At 39.5% G+C, this 22,510-nt stretch overlaps 1 protein-coding gene and 1 long non-coding RNA gene across 5 annotated transcripts in view; one reads left to right on the top strand and one right to left on the bottom strand.

The window, feature by feature from the left end:
- Nucleotides 1–20,844, top strand: part of LOC108424749 (transcription activator BRG1) — a 32,993-nt gene extending 12,149 nt beyond the window's left edge. For 2 of the 4 annotated variants that reach the window (XM_017692959.2, XM_017692961.2), the window contains 20 exons: nucleotides 1,923–2,070; nucleotides 2,264–2,427; nucleotides 2,513–2,579; nucleotides 4,443–4,553; nucleotides 6,850–7,092; nucleotides 8,701–8,814; nucleotides 9,707–9,814; nucleotides 10,213–10,299; nucleotides 10,524–10,570; nucleotides 10,673–10,839; nucleotides 11,223–11,386; nucleotides 12,575–12,802; nucleotides 13,458–13,535; nucleotides 14,305–14,523; nucleotides 15,491–15,747; nucleotides 16,218–16,326; nucleotides 18,148–18,249; nucleotides 18,354–18,486; nucleotides 19,389–19,525; nucleotides 19,647–20,844. In XM_017692959.2, the coding sequence (XP_017548448.2) occupies nucleotides 1,923–2,070; nucleotides 2,264–2,427; nucleotides 2,513–2,579; nucleotides 4,443–4,553; nucleotides 6,850–7,092; nucleotides 8,701–8,814; nucleotides 9,707–9,814; nucleotides 10,213–10,299; nucleotides 10,524–10,570; nucleotides 10,673–10,839; nucleotides 11,223–11,386; nucleotides 12,575–12,802; nucleotides 13,458–13,535; nucleotides 14,305–14,523; nucleotides 15,491–15,747; nucleotides 16,218–16,326; nucleotides 18,148–18,249; nucleotides 18,354–18,486; nucleotides 19,389–19,525; nucleotides 19,647–19,685 (2,722 nt within the window). In that variant the 3' untranslated portion in view covers nucleotides 19,686–20,844. The remainder of the gene's footprint in view (nucleotides 1–1,922; nucleotides 2,071–2,263; nucleotides 2,428–2,512; nucleotides 2,580–4,442; nucleotides 4,554–6,849; nucleotides 7,093–8,700; nucleotides 8,815–9,706; nucleotides 9,815–10,212; nucleotides 10,300–10,523; nucleotides 10,571–10,672; nucleotides 10,840–11,222; nucleotides 11,387–12,574; nucleotides 12,803–13,457; nucleotides 13,536–14,304; nucleotides 14,524–15,490; nucleotides 15,748–16,217; nucleotides 16,327–18,147; nucleotides 18,250–18,353; nucleotides 18,487–19,388; nucleotides 19,526–19,646) is intronic. The other 2 variants (XM_017692960.2, XM_017692962.2) reach the window with 1 other exon arrangement.
- Nucleotides 20,845–21,250: 406 nt separating this feature from the next.
- Nucleotides 21,251–22,510, bottom strand: part of LOC119262941 — a 6,723-nt gene continuing 5,463 nt past the window's right edge. The window contains exon 3 of the long non-coding RNA XR_005130005.1: nucleotides 21,251–22,488. This is a non-coding gene — a long non-coding RNA (uncharacterized LOC119262941). The remainder of the gene's footprint in view (nucleotides 22,489–22,510) is intronic.

Consider the following 22,510-nt stretch of genomic DNA (forward strand, 5'->3'; position numbering starts at 1 on the left):
CATTAGAGAGTAACTTTTGTCTCTCTCCATTAGCTTCTGGTTTATGTATTGAGGTGGTGTAAATGTTGCCCCTCATTTCTTTGTATGTGGATGATTGTACCAAATTGGTTTAAAGAGTTGAAAAAACATTTTGGGCTTTTAAGTTAAAATTTTGCTTTAAGGGGCCCTAAATTTACATTTTATTTTATCAAAATAAATAATTGAACATTGCAGTTTATCACTACCAAATCATAACCAAAACTTTACCAAATGTTTCAGTAGTGACAATTTTAGCTAATTTTGAGCAGAACTTAAAAACACCAGCAGTCTGTCAAACAGCCATGAACTGCTGTATGTATATAAAATCATCATATTTTTCATTAAAACACAAAAAAAGTTTACATAACTGCAGAAGATATGTGATTTGGTAGTGACAATTCCTACTGTTCCCCACTGATTTTCAGATGTGGGGCACATTTACTTCAAAACAATGGGGTCTAACTGTTCACCTGTGGCCATGAGGGACAGGGATGCAGTCTCACTTCCTGCTCTAAAATGCAGGGTTGTGGCTAAATTAAGGCTTCGCCCACAGACTAACACATTTTGTGTTTCACCAGTGATATGAAAACGTGGGACAATAGTATTAGTTATTAATAGAGTAATTAACAGAAAGTAATCACATTTAAATCAGACGTTTTTACCTTTTTTGTTTTAACAGTAAAATGGACGGGCTTGTCCAGAGGAAGAGTGGCAGTTTGTTGATTTTGCCAGTTTGGTTGATTTGCTGGACGCTCTTGTCTGCTGCAGACCAGACCCAGTTTAGCATACTGAGCTACTTATAAAACTGTCCATATCGCCACTCTTACTAATCATTTATTTGCACAGACAGTATGTAACTGTTAACATTGAGTGACTCTGCATTCACTTCTTTGGAAACCAAAATATTGCCAAACTGACTAGTTGTAGAAGTTAGTAGAAGCTAGCCCAGAGAGCAAGGCCCAATCCTGTTTTGTATTTTTACCCCTACCCCTTGTTTTTGAGCATCTCCTCAAGTGGTTGAAATCTTACCCTATGAAACTGGGACTCTCAAATGGAAAACGAGCATTACTTCATTAAAGACTACCAGCACTGCTTTGTAGGCCAAAGCCTAGTGACAGCAGAGGAGGGTAAAGTTCAGCAACTTCACTGCTGGGCTTTTGGTTACATTTAGGGCATTATATGCTTTCAAAGAGGGGGATGCAATATTTATTATCGCCCACCCCTAATTCCTATATGAAGCAGAAGCTGAGTTGGAACTCCAATTCCAGTGAAGTTGGGACGTTGTTTAAAACATAAATAAAAACAAAATACGATGATTTGCAAATCCTTTTCAACCTGTATTCAATTGAATGCACTACAAAGACAAGATATTTAATGTTCAAATGGATAAACTTTATTGTTTTTTGCAAATATTCACTCATTTTGAATTTGATGCCTGCAACACGTTCCAAAGAAGTTGGGACAGGGGCGTGTTTACCACTGTGTTACATCACCTTTCCTTTTAACAACACTCAATAAGCGTTTGGGAACTGAGGACACTCATTGTTGAAGCTTTGTAAATAATACAATGGCTATCATATTTTTTATGCAGTAAATACTTACATTTGTGGGTTTCTTTGGTCACATGTGCAATCATCTTGCTGGTTTTTCTTTTTTGCTCATAACACTGTTTGGAGTGTGTCTCTGAAAAAACTCTGGAGGGCCATGTAGCCCTAACACATCACCCCTCCATCTCAACAAAAATTGGGACACCCTTCCCCTAGGTGTGAACGCGCAAAGTGTAGGGCCAAGGGATGAAATGGGTTGGGCTTAAGGCTCTGCATCACTCACATATGGCAATTCATAGCTGAATTTGGATTGTAGTCATATTGTTTATTGACCCTTGTTTATCTGTTTGGGTACAGGCACGCTAAGCAGGATGTTGACGATGAGTATGGTGGTGCTGCATTCACATGTGGTCTGCAGTCTTATTACTCAGTGGCTCATGCAGTCACAGAGAAAGTGGATAAACAGTCTTCACTGCTGGTCAATGGCCAGCTCAAACAATATCAGGTATAAGCACTCCCTTTATGTTCTTGGACTAATGCATTATGTGTACTATTTTAGTAATGCAGTATATTAAGCTAAAGACATACAGCTAATTTAGAACACACAGAGATTTAATAATAATGGATATTCAGTAAATTATGATAATGGTGAAAAGCCCATCTCTAATTTCATGTTTGTTTCCTATTCTCTTCCCAAGATTAAGGGTTTGGAGTGGCTGGTGTCTCTGTATAATAATAATCTGAACGGAATTCTAGCTGATGAGATGGGATTAGGGAAAACCATCCAGACGATCGCACTCATCACCTACCTCATGGAGTACAAGCGCCTCAACGGACCCTATCTCATCATCGTGCCACTCTCGTGTGTAAAGCTGTACTGTTTAACCCGTCGTACCTCATTCATTTGTTTTATGTGTGATTGTAATTTTTTGTTTGTTTTTGGACAGAACTCTGTCTAACTGGGTGTATGAGTTTGATAAATGGGCGCCCTCCGTGGTAAAAGTCTCTTACAAGGTGAGCAGAATCTCTAACATGCTACATAACATGGTACATCACCTTTTCACTATAAATTAGTCTCTGAAAAAGTAGTATAGAATCTAGTATAGTGAACTAGTATAGTATAGTATACTTGTATAGATGTAGATTTCCTATGCAACTCTTATCTTATTTTATTTTATTATTATCCTTATTTTGTTGTAAATAGTCTAGAGATTTAGCTTTAATTTTTATTATTTATAATGTTGATAATGTTTATACTGATTCCCATTTCTATTACTGAGTGCCTTACTCCTGTTACTCTGCTGCTGCTGTAATACTGTGAATTTCCCCGCTGTGGGACTAATAAAGGATTATCTTATCTTATCTTATCTTATCTTATCTTATCTTATCTTATCTTATCTTATAGTAACCTGGACTAGATCTGCTTGTAAGGTCTCTTTAGCAGCAGCATGCTACCCCTTTTTTTGAAGTGGTAGAAAACATAGAACATGGATATGCATGGTGGTCCCATTTCCTGTATTTTCATATATTAGCTCCACTTTTAAAGTGTGTGTAATTTTATGTACCAGAAACTAAAAATGACTTGTTTTTACATTACCATTCCCCTATTTCTTTAAAGATGACAAAAACAATGAATTCAAAATAGGCAGTTTTGATATTTTAACCATATTTACTTACCACACTGAAAATTCAGTCTTCCTTTAAATGTGGTAACAGTCAGTCCTGCACATCATCTTCTCTGCCTCATGGGGCATGGGGTTAAACTTAAGCACGTTCTGAGGTTGAAACTGAGAATCTGGTCATGCTGATATAATGTGGATTACTGTAGTACCTAATCAGACTGAATAAGTTTATTTTTAGATTTGTTGTCTTTACAACAAATAAAAAATACATTTTCTAGATTATACTGATTTTTGCCATGAGTTGTCTTCTCTTGTATGATGAAAAAAGCAATCTTATTTATTTCTTTTTTTAATCACTAAAAGGTTGTAACCATCTTTTTGTGTCTGAAAAATTCTATCATATCCTCATTATCCTATAGCACTCCTAAATGAAATGTAGACATTCAAAGCCAGCAAACACCCGGGGTTTTATTTGAAGCTTTTTACAGACACTAAAATATGTTTTACCTTTTCAGTACAAAAATCCAGGCATAAAGCTGCCACTTCTGTTTTTAACAACTGATTAAAATTGGTCATTGGCCAGGCTATTACTCATACTTACAGTCAGTGACATATCTGGGACTTCCAGAAGGTCTAGAGTGATGTGTTTTTTTTTTTTTGCAAAATTAGTCCCATCCATTGTATATCAAAACATGATTGGTTGATTCCGCTATGAGTTCCTAATAATGTTGGTGTTTATTGTGATCTGTAAGGCCTTCAGTCAAGCTCCTGAAGTCCTAACTAATAGGAGAGTTCACTTGGCTGTGTCTGCCTAGATACCATGGAGAAAAAAATATCCTAACTGGATAATCATGCTTTGGGTGTTTCAGGCTTCAACTTCAGGCTTATTACTTATTACTAACTTATTACACTTATTACTTATTACACGCTCATTACTAAGGCTAATTATTCAGTAACTATAGGGACTTCAGTGCAAACTGGTTGAGCTTTTCTTAGCATATAGAAGTGTGTAATGCAATATTGGGCCCATTGGTTGACTCTGGCCATTTTAGGGGTCAACCCCTTTGTTTCCAAACAAAACCTATCAGTAAAATAAGAGTATTACTTGACTACATATAGAGTTAAATTGTTAAAAAGCCTGATGTTTTTATCTAATAATAAGGAAGTAAAAACTACAGACATGTTTTTTATTTCACAAAAGTCATGAGGCGATGAGAGTTCCCCGCTGTTAAAATCCTTTTTTTTATGTCCTCAGGGATCCCCTGCAGCCAGACGAGCGTTCGTGCCACAACTCCGCAGCGGCAAGTTCAACGTTCTTCTCACCACTTATGAATATATTATCAAAGACAAGCAAGTGCTGGCGAAGGTAACACAGGGTCTGGACTAACTCTCAAATAATGAATGATCAGGACATGTTGATGGGTGTTATATCACAGTCTGTATGTATGAAGTGTTTCAGAATAAGAGCACTTACTTAAGCCCCTTGAAGCCCATACATTCAATCAGAAATGAAAGGTGTCTGGTCTGAGAGCATTACTCTCAGCAGGGCCATTTGTGAACATTTTGGTCCTTAAGCAATATTCTGCTTGGGTGCCCCACGGCCCCTATTCTTTTGTATGCTTAATTGATTTTGATAAAGATATATTATAAGAACATGTCTGAGCTCATTGTGCTTTTTGATAAGCAATATTAAATATAAAAAAAAAAGACCAAGGGCCCACTTGTGGCTTGGAGTACTTGCTTACACCGCTAATAGCTAGGAACAGCCCTGCTCTTTGTTTGAGACATTTAATACATAAGACCCCAGGACTAATCAAATCTGGTCCTGTAGGACCCATTTGTCTTTTTCCCCCAACACAAGAGCATAGCTAAACATCAAGATCAAATGTCTTTAGCTTGCACAGTTAGGCTTATATTAAAGTAAACATGTAAACATATTGTACTACAGTATGTACAACTAAAGTGCATAATTAAATTGTGGATTTTGGTTAAAATTCAGAAAGAAATACAAATCTGATTCATTGATATTTAGGTACATCCTAGATTTCACCAGCCTAAAAAGCCTTAAAGCCTTTATGCCGAGTTGCTAAATTGCCCTTTATTGCATTTCAGTGCTTTTTCATAGGTGCAGTTGACTAGCGTTGGATAAATTTGAGCAGCGGTCGCGATCCACTGTCATGTATTTGTATGCGCTTTGGCCTCAGCCAGTGCCAGGTAGGTGCATATATACCAGACTGAAGTGGAGCGGTGACAGCCACTAGGGATGGGCATTTTACTACGTTTTGCTATTCTCCATATAGAATCTCCATATTTTTATATAGTACTTGAATTTCCAAATTCTATTTTTTTAAATATTGTCATCTGGGTTGGGATGTAATGTAATAGGCATGAGGACTACATATACAGTACATATATAGGAGTTAAATGTCTGTATTCAGTCTATATCCCATTTTAAAAAGTAATTGCATTCAGAATACAGTTACTTTTTCATTCTTAGTAGAAAACTTTTAAATACTTTCCCATTAATAATAAAAAAAACTTGCTAGACAGACTATAAAGAGAAACTCAACAACAAACACATAATTTCCTGCTAAAGCCTGAGTAGACTGGTAAATCACAGTGCTGATCCAGAGGGATGATGAAACTGAGCTCCTCAGTTGTGGACATGGTCATGACTGATACACAGCATTTCCTGTAAGCCTAATGAACTGCCCCACTTTACCTTAAGAAACAGTGATAGTGCCTGATTGTATTCCAGGGTCTGTAAATTCTGAATGAAAGCTACATTCACTACAGTTGTTCCACAATTACAATTAAAAGGCTTGTAACAAAAACAATAGATATGAGTATATAGTTTTGATATTGGTCCTCTGCTGCATTTACCTCTTTTGCTGACTTCATGTGTAACATTCTTGCACTGCCTTATCCTTGTTTCTGTTCTCTCACTTTTTACATTGTCTGACTCTGACCATGTGCTTCTGTTTTTGCTTTGGTTCCCTGCTCCGCATTGTCTCATCTCCTGCGCCCGTGTCTTGTCTGTTGCTGCACCCTCTCATTGTTAACAGATCTTCCCTTGTATAATATACCCAGTGTTTTTGTTTTGTGGTTAGATTGGCTTCGTAAGTGTTGCGTGACTGTGGTTGTGTGCCACTCTTTGGATTGTCCTTTTGGTCTAAGTTTGTTTCCAGTTTAGTTTCTAGTTACTTTGTTGTCCCAGTAACATTTGTGTCCTGCCTCTTCACGTCCTCCTTCATTACATCCTGAGACAAGCAGCAGTTCAATTCGGGGGATTGTCGGAGCAGCAATAATATATTGTAACAAGAAATTTAACACTACAATTAACACATGGCTACTTTTTCAAAGTATTCCGCCCAACTCTATTTGTTATGAATAGAAACCAATAGCTGTATATTTGAATAACCATGATCATCTCTAATAGCTACTCATTTTCAAGCCATTCTTTCAGTAGGTGTGTAGATATAAAAGTAAATGATTCAGCTGGCATGCAGCATACAGGCATGATGTGGGTAGGCAAACACAAGACTTCATCAAATCTCCCAGCAGGACCAGATTTGACTCCTGGTCCATGTTCTGTTTCTTTTACTACTCATCACTCATTCTGGCCATCTACACTCTTGCGCTCACTTTCTCTGCTCTTACAGATTCGCTGGAAGTACATGATCGTAGACGAGGGTCACCGCATGAAGAACCATCACTGTAAGCTAACCCAGGTACTGAACACGCACTACCTGGCCCCTAGACGAGTCCTTCTGACTGGCACACCACTGCAGAACAAGTTGCCCGAGCTGTGGGCCCTACTCAACTTCCTGCTCCCCACCATCTTTAAAAGCTGCAGCACCTTTGAGCAATGGTTCAACGCCCCCTTCGCCATGACCGGAGAGAAGGTCTGAGCTTTTACATTTGATTTTTGAGTGTGAGACATGAGGCATGTTCTCATTTTGCTTACTGTGAGATGTGCTGCAGTTTGCCTAGAATAGAGTTGTTGTATGATAGTGGTCAGAGAGGAAATTCCTGATGCATTGAGGCAGGTTATTGGTTGAAAGGCTCATATTTAGTATGTAGACATTGTTAAAGTTCCAAAAACAGCCTGTTCTGAATTCACTGTTTTCGTGATGTCATGAAAACCAATGCATTTACTTATATCCCTTTATTCAACCCACAGCAGCTCAGTCCTGCCGATTTGCATTAAAGTTATAAAGAGTGCATCAACTTGGACAGATTTTTTATTGGCTTGCCAGCAGAAGACAGGTTGTCGTACACTAATAAGCTGACCCTTAGCAATGGGGTGAGATATCCTGACTCTGTACTCACTGTCGGGTCAACAGTTCAAGGATCCAACTAAATGGCCAAACTTTCAGTTGCAGGACATCTTCGAATACCTTGTGGAAAAACCAAGCATCTATACAAAAGAAAAACTTAAGGCATACAAATCTCTTGATGCGTACAGTTCATGTCCAGGGCCTTGAATACTGAGATTTGTCAGATGCTTTTTGTATTTTACGGGCTGCCATACTGCATAGCCAGCCACACGAACATAAATCGTAGCTATAAAAGACATGAGCTACTATAAACAAGTCTACTTTATGCGGACGGCATGACTGGGTTAACATTAACTCTTTTTCATTGCTGAATGTACGTCGCTGTCTAGGCGTATTTAAAAAGGTTATTTCTACTTCTACATTTTCTAGGGCTAATAAAGTTAGCTGTTAGTGTAGGGCTAATACTGTATGTCCTCTACGAACTGTATACGTGAATATTATCCAGATCTATGTTTTACAACAAAATATATAGTCTAATCATCACAGGTTAAGGTTGTGCTGCAGCCAATAGGCCACGCTGCTTTTATATTTAAGGTTGAGGTGTATGTCAGGATGGGAAGGGTACAGTAAGCACATCGACAAGCATCTTCGCAATGGTCTTCTATAAAAATGAAGGCCATGTGTTTTCAATGCTTATTCTGCTTCTGCTGTTTTCTGCCACCAAAAAGTACATGCCATGGCCGGTGACATAACCATGACGTCCATTCTAAATTGGTTTATATAGTGCTGTGAAGAAACTGAACCAGTTGCCCACTCTGCTTAAGTATTTCAGACTAACATAGTCATATTCTCTTTTGAGAATCGCCAGCCCCTTCGTGTCTCACAGAAGCAACCAACTGTGTGGTTGGTCAGTGAAACTGCCCCTTCCTGTTAACGTAGCCAGTTTTCTCCCATATAAAGCATCAGAATGCGCCACACTCGCTCTTAAAAGGCTATATTACAGTAATGTGTGATATAAATCAGACAGATCAGAATTTGGTATAAATAGCTATGTATGGTGTCAGTGTAAATGGTAACTCGGTGATGTGTCTGGCTTGTAAACACATGACTCAGTGAGATCAACATTATTTTATAGCAGTAAAAGAATATCACAATATTGTATGAGTGACAAACCTCTCATTTTTCCGCTTCTTCTCGTGTTCCTGCGTTCTCTCTTTCCCTATCTCTTTTAAGGTGGATCTGAATGAGGAGGAGACCATACTGATTATTCGGCGTCTGCACAAGGTGCTCCGCCCCTTCCTGCTGCGCAGGCTGAAAAAGGAAGTGGAAGCTCAACTACCTGAGAAGGTGAAGAGAATGTTTCTCTCTAACACCAACTTTTAATGTTACTTAAACTTCAGCTCGTGTGAAATATAAACTACAGACTAAACAGCAATTTCAAGTCTTTCCTTTAAAGGGCCCATATAATGGGAAAGTGATTTTCCTTACTTTTTAAAATGAAGAAGCATTTGTGATCTCATGAAAACCAAAACATTAAGTATGTACATCTGTTTATGAAGACCAATGCAATTTAGCTCTGCCTCTTTATCTTTAAGTTATAAGCAGTGCTTCTTGAATGTGGAACAATGCAGGAGAGCCAAGAGATTCAGAACAGAACAGATCATCTCTGGTTTTCATAGAGTTTATATTTTTTATCTTTATTATTATATATACTGTCTATGCAGTAATAAGTAACCAATTGTAAACCTATTAAGTAATTAACCGGGTTAATTACTTTGTTAATTCTCTTCTTGTTACTTCTTTTCTTGAGTGCCTTGCTGTCCATTTGCTGCTGTAGCACTGTGAAATTCTCCACAGTGAGACTTATAAAGGATTATCTTATCTTATATTTCTTTTAATTAGGAAAGAATGTTGTAATCTTCTAACCATTGAAGCTACAGCTAAAGGCATCATTCAGCAGAATAACATGAACAAGAAAGAAAAAACATTTATACAGTGATAAAAAACACAGTAGTGCGCAGAAAGCTCCAGTTTCACTGATCTGTTTTATAATCGCCAGCATTAACATTCTCGACTCTTCTGGTGGCAGATTTAAAACAGTTAAAAGCCCTGAATGTATCACCAGCAACACGTTCGTTTTGATAGTACTTGGAAAGAAAAAGCTACCTTCAGATTATAAGCTAGTGTCATACACATTAAGCTGTATCACCTCTCTGTTGTTTGCTGTTTGATGCTGCAGGTTGAGTATGTGATAAAATGTGACATGTCAGCGCTGCAGAGAGTGCTGTACAGACACATGCAGGCCAAAGGTGTTCTTCTCACAGATGGATCTGAAAAAGACAAGAAGGTGAGGCTCAGTATATGTGTGTCTCATCTGTAAGCAAAAACGCAGCTGAGGGTGTATGTAGCATCATTGCTGACTGCAAAATGACACAGGACTTATAAATGATGACTATGTGACATGACTGTCTTCTAAAACTTCAAGGTTAAAGGTTTTATTTGTAATATGTATGTGCAATATGCCCAGGATATATGTACATTGAAATGCTTGTAATGAGGTTCATTACTCTCCACAGTTCTATAACACAAGTTTATTATACAGTACCTATCATAGGACATGGTTAGTACTCACTTATAATGATAAATTAATGCATAACATTAACCCTGGCTCACATACATAATTGCATTAGATGTATTCAGTTTGTAGTATACACGGTTCAGTCTTGTGGTGTTTTTGTGTTCTAGGGTAAAGGCGGTACTAAAACTCTGATGAACACTATCATGCAGTTGAGGAAGATCTGTAATCATCCCTACATGTTCCAACAAATCGAGGTACAGTACCATGCACCCTGAATAGAAGGCCTGCAGTATTTTTTGTTCCTCTTGCTTATAAAGTACGTTCAGCACAGGGTAAAATCGTACTTCTCAGCTGCATCTGTTTTCTGAATAGGAATTGGATAATATAGAAGTCTTTATTCGTGGCATGTCATAGTGATTTTGATCTACGGGCCTCTTTATGTCACTTGTGATGTATTTTGCTCTTTATGTCTTTACAGGAGTCATTTTCAGAGCACCTGGGTTTCTCTGGTGGAATAGTTCAAGGGTGAATATCTCAACAGCCCAGAGACTTTTAATACCAATAATAAAATTATATTTGTGTTGGCCTTAACGGTAACTTTTTAAAAACCTTTTAACTTTTAACTAGTGCTGACTTATATCGAGCATCTGGAAAGTTTGAGGTGCTGGACCGGATTCTGCCCAAACTCCGAGCAACCAACCACAAAGTGTTGCTCTTCTGCCAGATGACGTCACTGATGACCATCATGGAGGACTACTTCGCTTACCGCAACTTTAAATACCTCCGTCTGGATGGTAGGATCAGGAGATTTCTGTATGCTCTGTCACTGTTGTGCTCTTTTTCGATCTACCTGTCGCTGTTATCTCTTATCTGTCATCCTCTCTGTCCTAATTTTAGTAGAACACTCTAATTTCACACACTGAACTGTTTCATGGTGCCCAGTGTGGACATGCACATGGCCTGACTACGGGGGCAGATTTTATATGCAAAGCACTTAATTGACCTGGCTTGTAACTCACTCACATTTAGCAGGCGAAAGATTCTTTGTAAGTGGGTACAGTTTGTAGATTTTATTGCTTTATAAAAGAGGTGCTTTGCATCAGTGACACTCTGTGGCCTTGTTAATGACTTAAAAGTAACATTTAACCCTGGTTTAACCCTGTTTTTTTCTTTGCAGGGACCACTAAAGCAGAGGACCGGGGCATGCTGCTGAAGACATTTAATGACCCCGAGTCCCAGTACTTCATCTTCCTGCTGAGCACCAGGGCTGGGGGGCTGGGCCTCAACCTGCAGAGCGCTGACACCGTGGTCATTTTTGACAGTGACTGGAACCCTCACCAGGTGACACAAACAACTGGACCCCTGAACACATGTTTACTACCATAAAATGAACTAATATAATATGAAACTCACAACACCAAGTAGCACAGCATCAGATGGTATATGGCAAGTTTGGGAACACCTAGCTTCTAATCCAAATCAGCATGGTTTCTTTGTTGGCTTGCAATAACATTAAATACTGAACAGGTTTGTTTGGAGGAAAACAATATCAATACATGTGCAAATTATAGCTTCAGCGACTATTCTGTAACATTCAATACATTTGAAAAGTAATATATTTGAATAGAAAGTCCATTCAGATACTTTGTATTTCCATCACTGTCGTGATTTTACATTCATGGCTGCAACGACAGAACAAATCAATATTGTCAGCAAGACAGGACAACAATGAAGCATCAGAAGCCCAACAAGGGCCACTATGAAAAATGTCTACTGTACTACTGTCACAACAAACCTGCATTAGTATGAAGAGCTGTGAATGAATTGTTGTACAGTTGTTGTACATTTGTACACAAACGTTTAAACAAACCTGGTCAAATTATAAGTTGTTGATGTTAACATCTTCTCCACAAGGAAGACACTTGAATGTGACAGTTCAGCAAATTTTAGTGCACAATTTCTATTTATTTGCTGTGTTTATTGAGTGTTCCGTAACGTTTGCACATACCATATGCTATGTATGTTAACATATGTTAAGTTCTTTTTAAGTATTTTTTACATTAAAATGTGCAGAATTGTCTCGTCTGTAGAGGATACTTTAAGTTATTTTCACGGAGGAAATAACAAAACGTCATTTGACCAGGGGCACCCAAATTTTAACATACAACTTATTTATTGCATATGATTTACTTATTTTTCAGGCTTATGTTTTCCTCTTGAACTGTGTCATTTTTTTAGTTTTTGCTATTTTTTTGAAGGAGAGGTTAGCTAGATGGTTATTTACACTGAAAAAAGAGTGTACTTGCAGCACATCCAGTCAAAGACACATTATTATACTCATAATTATACAAATAATTGCATCTTGCTGTTTAAACAACCTTTGGGCTAAAAGAGTCACAATATGTGCTTTTAGCAACAGTTTGGAAAAGAAAGCTGTCAAATAATTATTTAAAACCTGCTCTTTATTAAAGGATGACACTGACTAACATGCAGCTGAGTGTTTCAAAACTCTCCTCTCTCTGTGTGCAGGACCTGCAGGCTCAGGATCGTGCTCACCGCATTGGACAGCAGAATGAGGTGAGGGTGCTGCGCTTGTGCACTGTGAACAGTGTGGAGGAGAAAATCCTTGCTGCTGCCAAATATAAGCTCAACGTGGACCAGAAGGTCATCCAGGCCGGCATGTTTGACCAGAAGTCGTCCAGCCATGAGCGGCGCGCCTTCCTACAGGCCATCCTGGAGCACGAAGAGCAAGACGAGGTTTTACATTATATTCTTGAAGTCTCTCTCACTCTCTTATATTTATCCGTGTTTTATCATGTTTAATTCATTTGCTGGTATAAGTGTATTTGAAACATATACTGTATGTGTTTTATTTGATCAGACGAATCTCTCTCTCTCTTTCTCTCTCTCTCTCTCTCTCTCTCTCTCTCTCTCTCTCTCTCTCTCTCTTTCTCTCTCTCTCTCTCTCTCTCTCTCTCTCTCTGTCTCTCTCTCTCTCTCTCTCTCTCTCTCTCTGCCTCTCTCTCTCTCTCTCTCTCTCTCACTCTCCCTCGCTCTTGCTCTCTCTCTCGCTCTCTCTCTCTCTCTCTCTTTCTCTCTCTTTCTCTCTCTCTCTCTCTCTCTGCCTCTCTCTCTCTCTCTCTCTCTCTCTCTCTCTCTCTCTCTCTCTCTCTCTCCCTCTCTCTCTCTCTCTCTCTCACTCTCACTCTCCCTCGCTCTTGCTCTCTCTCTCTCTCTCTCTCTTTCTCTCTCTCTCTCTCTCTCTCTCTGCCTCTCTCTCTCTCTCTCTTTCTCTCTCTCTCTCTCTCTCTCTCTCTCTCTCTGCCTCTCTCTCTCTCTCTCTCTCTCTCTCTCTCACTCTCCCTCGCTCTTGCTCTCTCTCTCTCTCTCTCTCTCTCTCACTGTCCATCAGGAAGAGGATGAAGTTCCAGATGATGAGACTGTGAATCAGATGATTGCCAGAAGTGAAGAGGAGTTTGATCACTTCATGGTTTGACTTTCTCTCACTTGTTCAGATGTTTGGGATTAAATTCCGTCTTTAGTAGCTATTTTTCTGTTAAGTTCACCCAATTCAGTCTTATTCTAGTTGAATCTGGTTCAGTTTAGTCCAGTCCAGTGTAGCTCAGTTCAGTTCATTTAATTCTAGTTCATTTAATTTGATCCAGTCTAATTTACCTCAGTCTAGTCGAGGGGCCATTTTATCTTTTCAACAAAAATGAAACCCACCTTGGGAGCCACTTTATGACCTTTTTACCACCTCGGCTGTATCTCAGTATGTACTGATATAGGCTAAAAATGTAAAATAAACAAAAACACAGACTTACTTTTTGTTCTGCTTTAAGCTTAAGCTCAGCTATAACTGTCTTTCTCGCATCTCTGGCAGGAAACTTTTCAGCAAAGGTGGATTATTTTATATTTATCTAAAAATCTAATTCTGCTGTGGAGTCACAACAAGGCAGTACAGTGCCGCATGTGGCTCCAGAGCCACTCGTTGCCAACCCCTGGTCTAGTCCATTCTAGTTCAGTCCAGTCTAGTTCAGTTTAATCCAAGCCACTCTAGTTTAATTTGGTTCAGTCTAGTCCAGTCCAGTTTAGTTCAGTTCAGTTTAACGCTAATTTCAGTCAGATGTCCAGTATGTGACTTACTGTTGCATGATTGGACATGAAAACATTTCTTATCAGAGCTTGGCAGCCTGCATCCCAAATGTTGTCAGGCTGCATCAGCCCAAATGATAAATTCCCATATTCCCCCTGTACAGCGAATGGATCTGGACCGACGGCGGGAGGAGGCACGGAACCCAAAGCGCAAGCCTCGTCTAATGGAGGAGGACGAGCTGCCCACCTGGATCATGAAGGACGATGCAGAGGTAGAGCGGCTGACCTGCGAGGAGGAGGAGGAGAAGATGTTTGGCCGCGGCTCACGACAGAGGAAGGAGGTCGACTACAGTGACTCGCTCACTGAGAAACAGTGGCTCAAGGTCAGAGGTTGCACTTGTGATAGGAAGTCACTGAAGTGACTCGAAAAGAAAAAGCTACATATCTTTAGCTTGGCTTAAGTCTGTAGTGACTGTCAGAGTTTCTTCATAATTCTTTCTGAGTCATCACTAGTAATATCTACTCTTGAAAAGTTTCTTCAATTGGTTCTTCAATGTTTTTTTAGCAAAGAAAATGGTTCTATATAGAACCATGTACACTCAAAGAACCCTCTACATGATCGGCTTTGCATCATAAAACGGCTCTTCAGGTTGATGAACAATGTGCTGTAGATGGTTATATATAGAACCTTATCGAAAAGGGTTCTATCCATCCATCCATCCATTTTCTAAGCCGCTTCACCGTCAGGGTCGCGGGGGGATGCTGGAGCCTATCCCAGCAGTCTTCGGGCGGAAGGCAGGATACACCCTGGACAGGTCACCAGTCCATCGCAGGGCAAAAGGGTTCTATATAGCACCAAAAAGGGTTCTTCTATCATTACAAGCCTAACATAATCCTTTTGAAAAGGGTTCTGTATAGCACCATAAAGGGTTCTTCTGTTGTAGCAAGCCTGACATTATAACAACAGAAGAACCCTTTTTGGTGTTCTGTGGAACACTTTTCAAAGAGGGTTCTTTGTAGAACCATCTAGAGCACCTTTAATCATGCAAAGGGTTCTTTGAGTGTTTGTGGTTCTACATAGCACTATTTTCTTTACTAAAGATCCCGTGAGAAAACATCATTTTAATGTGTGTAGATTATCATTGCTATGGCTTAGGCAACAAATAACTAGTGGAACCACACAGAAAACACTAAACAAGTACTACTAGTATTACAAAAGGGGTTTTAGTTCTTGTCGCCGATTTCATATTGTTAGCTCCTTTGAGTCTTTTTTTGCTCACCTCTTCCTGAAATTGTGTTAATTAAGGGCTTTTAAAAGTCAAAATTCTCATCTCCTCTCCCTCCATGTAGGCTATAGAGGAGGGCACCTTGGAGGAGATTGAGGAAGAAGTGCGACATAAGAAGACCACACGCAAGAGGAAGAGAGATCGCGACCTGGATGCAGGCCCGTCCACCTCTGGGACTCGTGGAGGAAGAGATAAAGATGAGGAAAGCAAAAGACAGAAGAAACGGGGACGTCCCCCAGCAGAAAAACTGACCCCAAACCCCCCAGCCCTCACCAAGAAGATGAAGAAGATTGTGGACGCCATGATCAAATACAAAGAAAGGTGAGCGGCTCATACTGAACTGGTCTGTGAGAACTGCTTTTGCCCTGATAATATTCATATCCATTATCAATACTATCCAGTAGTATTATCTGTTATCTAATTACTAATATAACCTCATCTGAACACCCTGCTGAGTGAGTTTGCAGAACCAGAATTGGGTGCTCAAGGGCATTTTTTCACAGCACTTGTTGTAGCAAGAAACATCCACAAAGGGGAGCTGAAGTTCAGTCAAGTTCTTTTGCTTTCATGCAAGATGATGCACAGCTCTGCTCTGTAAAATCTCATTCTGTTTGGCATTTTGTGATTACATTAATAGAATGCAGTCATATGTACTTGTAAAAAAGCTCTCAGCCTCAGAATTAGGTACCAATAATAGAGCAAATTCAGTCTCTTGAGCAAATGAGCGAGTTTGCCCTTCAAAATCTAGAACAGTCTTAACGTTACTCCATGTTGCCGATCTGGTCTCATAGCAGTAATGGCCGCCAGCTGAGCGAGGTGTTCATCCAGCTGCCATCTCGTAAAGAGCTGCCAGAGTACTATGAGCTGATCCGCAAGCCTGTCGACTTCCGCAAGATCAAGGTAAACATAACTACAGACACACCTACATACAAGGAAGGACTATACAGTGATATTTTATCTTTACTGTGATCAATTTTATCATGATAAACAATATGCTGTTCTGAGCATGTTGTGCATGTCGTGTATACCTTAAGATCACTGACCAACTGCATGTTTCATTAATAAAGAGCATAATAATTGTTTTAATTGTATTTTTGCAAAAATATGAAATAATAAATAAACTTCATTTTACCGGAGTTTTTGATGCGTGGCATCTGTGTCAAAATATTGTGATACGTATTGTGCAATCATCTATAATTATATAGCATAAATATTGTGATATGATATTTTTTCCTATTCATGCACCTCAACCTAAATGTACAAACATTTGGGCTTAAAATACGCTGCTTCACATAGTCCACTGTAGTAAAATATATGTATCTATTATATATGTATATGCTATCTGAGAGAGTTGCTATAAAACATAATACGCTTATACAGTAACTTTAATTTAGACAAATGATTCGTAGCACGGCATGTGCTACCCCGGGGTCAAGGAGGATGTTGGAGGCAGGGTTCAGGTTTCCAGCAGCCATTACTTTAATTCATGCAAAATAAACACAAACAAAACCACCGCTATGTCAAGCTTGCCAATTTTCAGTGGCTGAAGCTAGCTAGCCTTTCCAGTCTCTTCCTCGAGCTTTTCAGCGCTTCAGTCTTTTGCTGCTGCTCATCCCTCTCTCTCTCTGTTCCCCCTCCGCTCTTTTTAAAAGGTGCTCACGCTGCCAGCCAGATCAGGCTCTCATTAAGGGCAGCGTGAGCACCCGAGCCGAGAGGGAGCGAGAGCTTGCAGCACCGCCTCCTCGCAGCTCGGCCGCCCAGGCCAAACGTGAGGTGCTGTGAAGCGGCCTTGCTGCATAACCGGGGGCGGGGCCCAGGCGTCAGACCTCGGGACTCACTCCTTGCCGACACCGTCGTCATCCTTCTCCTCCCGCCGTCACTCCCGTGGCTCGCGTCCGTCAGGGGAGCTCAGGCTTTGCACTTCGCCCCCTCCACACTCTCCCTACTGTCCTCGCTGAGGTTCGTCACCGCTGGGTGTTCAAGCCCTGCCTTCCTGCCAGCTCTTACAGCCGTCACTGTTGGGGCCCAGGGCGCAGGCGCATGCCACACGATTATTGACTGCAGATTTATCACAATACATGATAGAATTGTGATACACATTCAGTTACAAAGTACAATCATATGTGAGTGTTGCACAATTTTAAGCATGTTGCTACTTCTGGACAAAGTTCTCTATTTTACTCTCTTCTAGTGAGTAGATCTCATGTATGGGAGTTTTTTCATTTGCATATTACCCAGCATTCATTGGCAGATTGAAAATCGATATTATATTCTAAAACAGATGACATTCAAAGTATTTGTGTGTCTATTTAATTAGTCAGTGTTCTGTTTGTAAAGCTTTTTTTGTATTGTAAACATTTTTGAACTAACCGTAGAGTAGAACGATTGTAACAGAAGAAAAACGCTTAATTAAAGGTGAAGTAAACTCTGTTACACTCTGTTACAGTTCTTTTCATTCAACATTTCACATATTACACTGTGCTAGACCCAATCAGGACTGGGCTAATTACCCTGTGCTTATAGTGAAACATGCATTGGTCAGTGTTCTTTTAATACTGGTCATATTCATGATATGCTTAGTAAAGGTTAAATGTTGTTTATCACAATGAAATTCTATAAAATGTATCACAATAATGTCCTATGCCCACTTCTAACTATATTTAATGTCTAGTTTGATTATACAACACAATATAAAGTGTGGGTGATGTCCTTTCTGTGCAGGAGCGTATTCGTAGTCATCGCTATCGTAGTTTGAATGATCTGGAAAGAGATGTGATGCTGCTGTGTCAGAATGCGCAGACCTTCAACCTGGAGGGCTCTTTGGTGGGAAATCACACACACACACACACACACAATGCAGGCAAATACCAACACAAACGTGGGCGCTTGATCTCCATCTTTTATTTTGGTATTTATTGTGTGGTCAGATTTACGAGGACTCCATCGTGCTGCAGTCTGTGTTCACTAGCCTGCGGCAGAAGATCGAGAAAGAAGAGGAAAGCGAGGGAGAGGAGAGTGAAGAGGAGGAGGAGGAGCAGGACGAAGGCTCTGAGTCTGAGTGTGAGTGTGCAGAAGCAGTTTCAGATCTCTCACAGTGTTATTTTAGGATTGCCTCAATGTTAGTATGTACATACACCGTCGTTTAAAAGTTTGGACTCCTTTGTTGTATTAATAATTGTTGTTTAAACATTTATTATTTATTAGGTAATAACTTTTATTGACTACAAAACAAGCTTTACAAGTTTTACTCAATATTTAAATGTATTTCTTTCAGAATGATTAGAAATTATTATAAAAGGGATGCCCCAAAAAAATGTAACTGGAAAATGGTCAAAAGTGACCCTTTCAGGGTTCGTCCAAATGAGAACACAAAGCTGAAGATTTTAACCCTGATGAAAAATAACCCTAGCATTTATTCACCAACCCGAACAACCACGATTTAATGTAACTGATGTGTTGTGATGTTTGACTTCTCATTTATATGCTTAATATGCGTGTTTGAGAATTATTACATTTCGTAATATACAGCTTATGTTAGGTTTGTGTGGACACCAGAAAGAGTAGCTGCTACCTTAGCAGCTATTGATGAATAAAAAATAGATTAGAGTCAGTCATCTACAACTTCTTACAAATGACTTGAAACGTATGTAGTTATACTGTACTAACATTGCATTAGCATAGTTTCATGCACGTTATACGTTAAGGAATTGGCTTTATGCTACTGAGTTCCAAACTTGTAAACGGCAGCAACAGCAAATACATGCAAAAGCGCCGTTAGCTCCCTCTTCTGGTCTGATGTGATCTCAGATGGCAGCTTTGCTCCTGAGCTGATCAGAGAAGTCGTATTGTGGCCCAGTCTAGTTAAGACTTAACTGAATCATCAGTTATGTAATGCTGCAGTGACACTGCTTTTTGACTCGCTGTGTCTATTTCTGTGTGGTGTGTGGTGCTGTGTGCGGCAGCACGCTCTGTGAAGGTGAAGATTAAACTGGGCCGGAAGGAGCGCAGTGTAGAGAGGGGCAAAGGCAGGAGGAGGGGCGGGAGAACCAGAGCCAAACCTGTGGTCAGTGATGATGATACTGAGGAGGAGCAGGAGGAGGTAAGAAACACATGTATGATTTTTAAACTTATTGCATACACACACACACACACACACACACACAAGATATATATGTATATATATAATCTTGTATTATATCTTATAACCATTTGTGTTTCAGGAGCGCTCCAACAGTGCCAGCGAGGAAGAACAGGGATAAAGAGACTATGTAAACTCCATGTCCCTTGCCAGGTACTACAAGATTAAAGCCTTAATCAGGACATTTGGGACCACATTCTTCTTTGAGATGCTTTTCACAGCTCGCACAGGAGACTGGAGAAGCATGTATGAGATACAGTACCAGAGTGAAAATATTTGGATTTTTAGAGCGCATTTTAGAGCATCCCTCATCCTGGAGCTTCATTTTCTTCTTATTTGTCAATTTTGGCCCATTTTGTGAATATATTGGCATGTTTACATGGAATTGAGGTCTAATAAACGTCCTGATTGGAGCTTTATACCGGCTAATCACTGACACATGATTAGCATTTCTGTGCAGTATGGAAGTGAATTAGGTTAGATAGCTATAACTAAATTGCCTATACTGTTGTATCTAATGAAAACATGTCATCTTAAACCAAAACGTGTACTGTAAGTGTAAATGCCTGCATGTGCTTTAATGTTTTAATGTGGACGCAGCTCGTAGCACACTGCCCCTTGTGGACCCATTTGTGTACTGAGCGAAGTGGCTGGCCCTACTGCCAGCAGTTTGTGTGTGCGTGAGTCACGTAGCACAGTATTTAGTTTAAGGTATTGTGCTGATGTAAGTTTCGGGGCATTTTAAGTCATAAGCTTGATGCACAACATCCAGCTGCATGTGTTTGAGTGCTTAGTGCTTGAGCCATTAAAATGTCAGCTTTTTATCCCCAACTTGAGGTACTTTTAACAAAAAGGTTAAGACTGCCACCAAGATAGTGTGTAAGAAGCACTGAGCTCCATGTATCTCAACCCGAATTCTTGAAAGTGACACACCATTGGTAAAAAGGATAGTCTTGACGTGTAAGTTGCTCTGGATAAGAGCGTATTTTAGATCAAATGTAATATCGATGTTGTTTTTGAATGTGCACCGCTCTGTACTAGCATGCCAAAGCACTGTAGGTTTAAGTGTGAGTTTACTTTTGTAGAAATGGAACTTGATGTTATGTAGATTTTGTCCATGTTTTTAAAAATGGATTTGATGGATGTCTCCACTGTTGTGGTGATGTTCAAACGATGATCTGTCTGTGCAGAGAATGAAGCGTATGACTTTTTCTGTATCGAGTGTCAGTGAACGCTCAGAAATAACAATAAAATACTCCAGAACAGCTTTATGCTTGTGATTATCTGACATGCATGTTTATGTACAAGTTCTATTAGTGTTTTCCTTGTCCTAACACACATGAATCAACCTGAAATGGTCTTATTATTAACTGATGAATTGACTGAACATTTAAAACAGAAAAAATACCAAACTATGCTGTACAGTTGGACCCCCCCATAATGAAGCGTTTCAATGTGTAAGGCACATCTTTGTCCTCCAGGGGGCAATAAAACCTCATTTAAACACTTCAAAAAAACAAATAACAATTATTAATAATAATACGTTTGTGTTATCATAGATTTTTTTCTTTATTATTTCAAAGTATTTAATTACCATAAATAAATAAAGTTGCATTTATTTTTAAACTTTTATTATTATTATTATTATTATTATTATTATTATATTATACAACTTTAGTGCTTTAAAATGTAAAAAAAAAATGAAATAAACATGTACAAATGACAATAATAACAATAGTAATAGTAGTAATGATTAAGAATAAGTTAAACAAGGAATGTTCAGAAAAACAACAATAATAAGTCTAAGCCTAAGATTAATAATGGAATAATAGGCCCATGCTGGGGGGCACATGCTGATGTGCCAATTTCTTGAGTTTTGATTTCACAGCATTTCTTGTTTCCTGTTTGGAAAAACAGGAAAAGTTTTCAGCTTCATAAAAAATCAAGCTACTCAACTACTCAGGCTGTGGCTCTTCCTGCGTGTGTGTGTGTGTGTGTGTGTGTTTTTTGGCATGTGCAGTATGAATAGGGGTCCATGGTGGGTCACTGTGTTGTGAGTGTGAATACAGAGCCGCTCTGTTCCTGTAAAACTGTAACTGCTGGAAGGAAGAGGGACTTCTAGGAAAATCTTGATTTTCTTGAGCACCTGCCCAGAGCCTGCTGACATTAACCAGAGATGGAGAAGAAAGGAGTGGGGGGCAGAGAGAGAAAGACAGGGGAGGAGAGAAAAGGAACGAGAGGGAGGAATAGAGAAAAAAGAAAGAGAGGAGGAAAGAACAGAAAATAACAGAATAAACTTTATTGTCCACTTAATTTCCACAAAATGGAATTTTCTCTAATGGATGAGTTGATCACTACATGTATGTATATTGAAAGAATACGTGTATAAATTGAGGCTGTTTATCTTCCATGATCTTACTTATCAGGTTTGCGACCCATGACTGTTAGTTTTTCTGTTTGACTCTTAGTTTTACATTCCATGACATTATATTAAACATCATAATAGTCTCAGTTAATGATCTACAGAGAGTACAAGAGAGAGTACGAGATCAACCAACTTGCTGAAATGGTGAGAGGGAGAAAGAAATGAAATGCAAGGAGAATGATAAAAAGACTGGGCAGAGGGGGAGAGAAGGTGAGAGAGAAAAAGAAGGGAAGGGAAGAAGGGAAAGGGAGGGGCAGAGGTCGAGAGTGGAAGGAAAGAGACAGAAATAGGACAAGAGAAATGTGCAGAGAGAACTGTGAAGTAATGAGCCAATGAAAGACTCGTGAAGCTCATCTGATTTGTAAGCTGTTTGATTTGAGCCACAGAACACAGCACTGCTACAGAATGATTAGAATGGGCTCATCGGTGAATCCTAGGATGAAATCTGACAGACCTCCCCCAGAATAGTTCCTTTTTCCTTCTCTGTGATCATCTCCGTCTTCATCCGAAAAGACACACGA

This window comes from Pygocentrus nattereri, chromosome 30, assembly GCF_015220715.1.
Source record: "Pygocentrus nattereri isolate fPygNat1 chromosome 30, fPygNat1.pri, whole genome shotgun sequence".
NCBI classification, from domain to species: Eukaryota; Metazoa; Chordata; class Actinopteri; order Characiformes; family Serrasalmidae; genus Pygocentrus; species Pygocentrus nattereri.